The following is an 8,018-nucleotide window of genomic DNA, read 5'->3' as shown; positions in this document are numbered from 1 at the left end:
ATATAAAATATATATATATATATATATAAATATATATAAATATATATATATATATATATATAATATATATATATAAATATATATATAATATATAATATATATATATATATATATAAATATATATATATATAAATAATATATATATATATATATATATAAATATATATATATATATATATATATATATATATATATAAATATATATATATATATATATATATATATATATATATATATATATATATATAAATATATATATATATATATATATATATAAATATATATATATATATATATATATATATATATAATCAAAAAGAGAGAGAGAGAAACTTAGTTACTCAGTTCTCTTTAAATCCTTGCTCTCTCCTGCCAGCTGGACAACTGCTACTATCTTTAACTGGGTGCTCTGGTTGCTGCTGTTGAGTCAAAATCCTGTCTTTATGGATCCGAGAGATCCATCTCTTGGACAGTTTACTACATGGTCTGGGGGTCTGAGAAGTTTTGGCAGAACACCAACACTATGAAGTTTCTGGTTAGCTTTAATACATGGCTGAACCATTTCATATCTTCAGATTCTTGCCTGGAGATCACAGGAAAAAATGTTTTACTACATTACATACAGAGAGCTTTGTTTACATAATCTTCTTCCACCCACTCTTCCAAATACATCTTCCTGAGTTGTTCTCTGAAATTATTAACTACAAACAACTATTTAACTGTCACCCTTCTCCAAAGTTATCAACTTCTTGGTTCTTGCACTCTTCCCACAGAAATATTGTATATACAGAAAACAGAATCCTTTGCCATACTCAACTCTACATCTACATCCCTTACTCACATACCTGACCAACAGACAGACAATCCAAGCATTCCTAATCTCTTCCTTGCCTCCAAGTCCAAACTCTGCTGCCAGTTACCACACCCCGCATATATAATATGTAGCTAGAACCTTCAATGTTACTACAAATGCTAAGCCTCCTTCACTAAAGATCTCTTCAGGCAAATGCACATTTTTAAGAAGCAAAAATACAATGTGAAGCTTCTAATGGAGTAGTACTAACACATCTGGGGTGAAACTGCAGCCATACATCCTAGACTGCAACAACAAAAAAAAAAGGCAACCCAACTGATTGGCATCATGAAGTAACTCATAAACAAACACCAATCTCTGGCCTACAAACAAGCAGTCTTTCTACTGTCTTTTGTAGTGGTTTCTGTTCTTTGGAGCTGATCTTGTACCAACTTCGATCAGACATTTCTGACTCACTCATCTCTACTCTCCTTGTTATCCAAATTCTGTTCACTATCCCTGCCCATCCACTAACCACTTCACTTAGTCCCTCATTATTGCAACGGCTGTCCTCTGGAAGTTCTTTCTTGTGCGTACCACACCCACAGCTGTTGACCAACGAATTTTCAAGAACTGGATGCATGTTGATATCAACAGTTTTGGTGAATACGCAAAGGTTATAAACACGGTCCCCTTCATAGAGACCAAACTAGTTGTGTGTGTGTGTGTGTGTGTGATAAAATAAAAACAGAGTGAGGTGAGAGGAAAGAGGAGCTAAGAGACGTGTAAGTTTAAGAGGTCAAGAGACACTGCACTGAACATGAATAGCTTAACAGGTAGGAGAGAGAACTATGATATATTTAGAGCAAAGCATAAGAAATGACACTACATACACGAATATATATATATATATATATATATATATATATATATATATATATACACACTCATACACACACATACACAGTGTGTGTGCGCAGCCAGTATTAAAAACCCAACAGGAATGCTGTGGACAGATAAGTGAAGCGACAAGGTGAAAAAGACAGGTATATATATGAGTCATTGTAAACTACTTTACAGAGGAACAGGTCGACGGATTAAATAAAATTAAATACTAAAATAAAACAGTTTGTTAGCTTCAGCCGGTACATTTCGTATGCATTTAGATATACACTTTGTCGTAATCGATATATAAAACGAGCTATCGTGAGACTGTAATATAGTACTTTATTTTTATTTTTATATATTGGGTATGGGGTGTCATTGTTTTAATGCCTTATGAATTAACATAATCACCGGTTCGATTTCCACTCATTTTTTCTAAAATTTTCGTTGCTTCTTGCAATGTGTGTGTATGTATGCACGCGCGCAAACACGCGCGCAAACACACACACATACACACACACACGTACACGCACACGCATACAACACATGCGGCTAGCTGAGGGCTGGGATGCGTAGCGTGATAGGCCGGAGGGAATTTATCAATTGAGTTTATTTCAAAAACTCAAATGCTCTTGAACGAACTTTAAATATGCATATATGAATGCCTCATAAACGAAAATAACATTATTGCATTATCTATATATTTAAGAGGGATAGATGTTGTTTGATCCAAATTTTAGCCGATTCTACTAAATTGTTTTCTAATATAGATGACAAAAAATCTGGTATAGGTTTTTTTTGTTTGTATAGGAAACCAGAAATACTGAATCTGGTCACTATTACACTAAATCAACCAACACTGTCCTTGTTAAATTATTTGGGCTTGAGAGGCATTATCAAATATACACATGTCTGTTATTATTTCTTTAGAAAATGTAATGACATTTCGTGTTTGGTAATGTATTCTGATTTGTATTTTCTTCTAAGTTTACTACAGAAGTATGACAGATCGCGTACACTGAAAAAAAACCATAATTCATGACCAAACAAAAGTTTTTGTTTAGTCTCTGGTCAAGCCTGACTGATCAGACCTACTACACTCTAAAATGTTCCAGTCGTGCCCATCCCAATTTTGAGAAGTGGGACTGGTGTATCTCTAGAACTACACTGTCCAACATGTTCTTCCTCTTTTACGATGGTAGGGTGTGATATGAGACAATTTGGTCGATATTTCGACAGGCTGAGCAATCGACCACATAGAGGCTCCTTTACTGGCTCCAAAATAAATCGATAAATCAAAATCTATAAAAAATAATGTAAGATTGAGATCTGTTGCAAAGTGTCTAAGGTTACGAAACTGTTCCAAAGCAATTATCATTGTCTTAATAGTAATATATACACTCACGGGCACACATACATAGTCTATCGATATACATACAAACAATTAAGACTCGAGCCAACGAGGTAGCCACTAATACTCGTTCGATCTACTAAAAAAATAGTAGTCGAATTTCCATTAAATCATACTCTACCATCTTGAAAAAATATGTATATTTGTTAGTGCAGCCTTGCGTGCACAATGCTTGAGAAAAGACGCGATGGTAACGGTTGGAACGTCTTTGACTACAGGTCTCGACAATCAGAACTGACCTAGGGCTAAATAACAACAGAAAATAGTTCAACAGCGATGTCACACGTAAATACATGCGTTTATGAGAGAAGAGAAAATAGTAATCGCTTGTAAAATATTACTGCCATCAAAAATCTTGCCATGGACCGTAATGTCGACCGAATCTGGACTGACCTGGGGCCAAACAAAACAATCACCACCACGTTTGTCAAAGCTTTCTGCTACCATGTTACAAATTTAAACTGTTTAAAAGTTGAAGAGAACCTTCATTAGCGAAAGGGTGATATAATTTTTTTTTCTTCAATGTAAAAGCAGTCAGAGAGAGAAGAGGTGTCGTGTGACTAACCAGGTAAGTGCGTGAGGATAGATAGATAGATATAATTTCCACTGTATCACCGACCAACCGTCTCACATGGCTCTATTCAATTATATACCTTTAATTGCCGAGTGAGAGCCGGAGAAATTTTGATATGGGGGAAATGGTGTTAGATCGACGATAACGAATACAATTTAATTACGTAAATAGATACACAAATATTAGATTTTAAAAAAGGCAACTTTCTTATTGATTATGTGTCAATTCTATTGAATTTCAAACTAAAACAAGTGGAATGATACAAATATAATGACGGGGAAATAAAAACAAGCGTTGTTTGATAAATACGTTTTAAGTTATTGACTGATAAAGGATATATATAAATATATATATATATATCGAAGTAAAATATGTGAGGAGAGAACCAAGGCACTTTCGCTTTTCTTTGTCGGTTTGTATTTTATTCTTTCACTTAGTATTTTCATCATTTTCCAATAGAAGAAATGAGAAGAATACCGAAATACAACAATATTGGTAACCTGAAATTATCTGAGAACTACTGATAAAGTGATAGTTGGAATTGACGAGATCATTTAAAAGGTGTGCTTTTTGGGTTCTTTTTGTGCGTGTATGTTGCTAATATTTAAAATGAACAAGGACAATTTTATTAAAGGAAGTTTCACTTGAATCGAATCAATAGATAACTACTATTTGTATCTTTGTTGGTTAGGCTTTCCAGAGTAGAAGGATAAAAAAAAAATCAACCCCCATAAAATGTAACAACAAAATAATAATAAGAATAGCCAGCTTTGTGGAGAACCGCAAAGTTTGTTATGCTGATGTGAGGCCGAAGAAAAACAAGAACCAAAAAGGTGCAGAATGTTTTGTTTATAATGGGAAAAACATGATGTTTAAAAAGAGAGAGTGAGCGAAAGAGTTGAACAATACTGGCTAGCTAAATGTATGAGAAAAATAATAAATAATGATAAATACCTCTCCTCGTCGAGATTGATCAGCCGGGCGACATATCAAAGCAGTTTCCCCTATGATTACAGCACAATCCTCAATGAAACAACCTTCCGGGTAGTTGGGGTTAGCATTGATATACGTTACATTTATTCTACGTTTCTTCAGTACTTCGGCCAGCTTATTCTGTTCTCTCTGAAGATTTGCGAAATTCAACTTTATCGTCGAATCAGTACTCCTCACTTTGTCCAAGAGAGACTCCGTAACAGGCCTCATCAGGGCACGGGAATATTCAAACGACATGGCGCAAGTAAGTGTTCCTCTCAAACTAAAGTCGCCTTACGTTGACAAGTGGAGTAGTTACTTGGTGGCTTGTGTATTGTCGATAGTCAAGCAGACTAACGGAGTTTATAGATGGAAGTTGGGATAATAACTTAACGAGACTGTCTTCTACACAAGCCTAAAGCCGTATGTCGATTGTTTAGGAGAGGACGGAGAAACGGACGGGCAAGACTACTCTGTCTACAGCAGCTGTAATTGTAGTAGTGGCTGGTGCGAGGCGGAGGGGCAGTGACAGAGTAAAATATACAAGGTGGCTGTGAGAGCGTAGGCGGAGCGAGTGAGAGAGTGTTTTCTATAGAAGATCTATTACGAGAAGGTACTGTTTAGCATGATAACAGCTCATAAGAACAGATAGAAAACATATAGAAACTAGGGTGGGAGATCAGGGTCAGAAACAGTATTCGAATTTTTTAAACAACCTTTAAACTGAATACAGAAATGTATGTTTGCAGCAGCTCTAATTGATTTTTAAAGTTTATAACAACAGGAAAAATAGAATGGAAATATAAATTTTTAAAAATGATTATATAGGGCAAAATTGATAGCATTTTTTAAAATTATAATTACCTTCGTTTTTTATTAATGCTGTTTGATCAGTTAGTGGACAGAAAACAAGAAATAAAGCGGGAACGACCGAAGACCTATTATTCAGTTCATGTAGGAGTGAATAAATTACTAAAGAGATATAGAAGGGAGCTGTAGAGTTGTACTCGTCTTGAGAATGTCCAAAATACACTGGTGTGTTAGTGTGACGTACCATACGTCCGATCTTCCATGGATATTTTTGGTCCTAAAATACCTCTATTCAGTGGTAATATACTTTATTACTGACATTTTGACTATAGATAACTATGGATTATTTTAACAAAATGTGTTTACATGAAATACACATTAGGTATTTTGTATAACTGATAAAAAAAAAATAATTAAAATTAAAATTCCTTGCCTCGTAACGTAAAGTTTATTCAATAAAGAAAGAATGGGTAAGGTCTTTAGTTTTTTTCAGGGTGGCAAGTTTAACGAAAATATGGAATACCAGATTAAATACCTTGGATTACTGTGTTTGATGTATTTTATATATATACCGATTAAAGCAATGATTTATTAAATTCAAATAAGAATCCAGAGCAGCATCGGAGTTTGTGCATGCATGTAATAAAGATGTGCGAGTGTGTATGCATGTGATTTGTCATTTATACCTGTCTGTATCGATGACAGCATGCACATATGAGAAAGTGTTCTTTTGCAGTATCTAGCGATAGTAACAAGTCAGATAAGTGAGAACCACTTCACATAATCCATGTCTTACTATTCCTTCTTAGCGATCTCGAGCGACAACCTGTCAAGCTAGTGATAACGAAAGAAAACGTGAATGTATGAGAGAGAGTGAATATGAGAATGTCTTTATTGCAGGGGGTGGGGTAGACGCTGCAGAGGAAAGACAAGCTCTAAAGAAAGAATGTAAAAGTAGCTCTTTTTATAATTTTTTCAAGAATCTCTTGTGCTTCTCCAAAAATGTATAAAATTCGCCATTCACAAAAATGTGAAAGTGAGAAAGACAGAAATTCACAACTAGAAGCTGTAAAAGTCGATTAATTTATATTTATTTTTTCCAATCCAAAATGAATGGGCGATAAAGTTTGGTCCCATCAAATTCCAAATTCAAATCCTACTGGTCGTTCATATTACATTTCATTTTCCTAGCTTCATAAAATAAATACAAGTTAATATATCACCACCCTGCAAAATTTACCCTCGATGATGATTGATAGATACCAATTAACAGAGATACAAAAACAAAATAAAGTTAATTCTTTTAAAGGTGCAGAAGTGGCTGTGTGGTAACTTGCTTACCAACCGCAAATTTCTGGGTTCAGTTCCACTGCATGGCACCATGGGCAAGTGTCTTCTACTATAGCCTCATGTCAACCAAAGCACTGTGAGGAGATTTGGTAGACGGAAACTGAAAGAAGCCCGTCGTATATAATATATATATATGAATGTATGTATTTGTGTGTCTGTGCTTGTCCCCTCACCATTACTTAACAACAGATGTTGGTGTGTTTACATCCACATAACTTAACAGTTCAGCAAAAGAGACCGATAGAATAAGTACTAGGCTTACAAAGAATAAGTCCTGGAGTCGATTTGTTTGACTAAAAGCAGTGCTCCAGCATGGCCGCAGTCAAATGGCTGAAGCAAATAAAAGTAAAAGATAAAGTGTTAATTTGGGAGATTTCATAGCAAGCCAAGCTATAGGTAAAATCCATGACTCTCAACCTTCAAGTTGTCTGATCAACTTAGAAAAGAAATGAGTAAAGCAGAGTGCAAACACTTTGATGTTCTATGCAGTAAAAATCGACAAATGATTTATTTGTTTGTTATGTTAGATTCAACTTCTGCTGTAAACATAGTTAGGAGAGAGGGGAACCTCTTCCAGACTGATTTTCCGCATTGGTGCTGGCATAGCTATATGGTTAAAAAGTTCACTTCCCAACCACACGATTTCAGATTCAGTCCCTCTACAGAGCACCTTGAAGGGCAGCAGTGACAGTGGTGGTGGTGGCAGCGGCGACAACAGTGGTGGTGGTGGTGGTGGTGGTGGTTAATCAGCCAGAGCTGTAGTAGAATTCACCCATTAAAGTGTCACACAGTGAGACTGAACCCAAAACCATGTACTTACGAAGCAAACTTATTAAACACACATCCATACCTGCATCTACAAAATATGGAAAGCTTCATGAATTTGCATGTCATCCTTGCACAGGAACCATACTAATCTTCTCTATCTTTTATTTTACAATATGTACTGCAAAAACAAGAAGCATGAATTTTCTATGTATTCAAGATTACAATGAAAACAACATTTGTGAGCAGACTCAATCAAAGCAACAGCTTTGAAGAGCAACTTCTAAAAGGTACCAACATTTGACCATTTATTCCTGCAACAGATGAAGATCTACAAACCCAAGTTAATAAAAAAAAACAACCAACACATGCACAGCCCAGTATCTCTGCTACTAAGACAGCAAAGTTGGAATCTCCATTGAGAGAAAAACTGAGAGAGATGCAAATAATAATCCTTT

The 8,018-nt window shown here is 35.1% G+C and overlaps 1 protein-coding gene and 1 non-coding gene across 2 annotated transcripts in view; both read right to left on the bottom strand.

Annotated features, from left to right (window-relative positions):
* LOC106884401 (N(G),N(G)-dimethylarginine dimethylaminohydrolase 1) overlaps positions 1 to 5,137 on the bottom strand; it is an 82,774-nt gene extending 77,637 nt beyond the window's left edge. The window contains exon 1 of the mRNA XM_089362071.1: positions 4,618 to 5,137. Within this exon, the coding sequence (XP_089218197.1) occupies positions 4,618 to 4,893 (276 nt within the window). The 5' untranslated portion in view covers positions 4,894 to 5,137. The remainder of the gene's footprint in view (positions 1 to 4,617) is intronic.
* Positions 5,138 to 7,654: 2,517 nt separating this feature from the next.
* LOC128250133 (U6 spliceosomal RNA) lies at positions 7,655 to 7,757 on the bottom strand. The gene has a single exon (XR_016244992.1). It is a non-coding gene; the product is annotated as a U6 spliceosomal RNA (small nuclear RNA).
* Positions 7,758 to 8,018: the final 261 nt, after the last annotated feature.

Source organism: Octopus bimaculoides, chromosome 1, assembly GCF_046866305.1.
Source record: "Octopus bimaculoides isolate indiv1 chromosome 1, ASM4686630v1, whole genome shotgun sequence".
NCBI lineage: Eukaryota > Metazoa > Mollusca > Cephalopoda > Octopoda > Octopodidae > Octopus > Octopus bimaculoides.
This window is presented reverse-complemented; position numbering and strand designations above follow the sequence as displayed.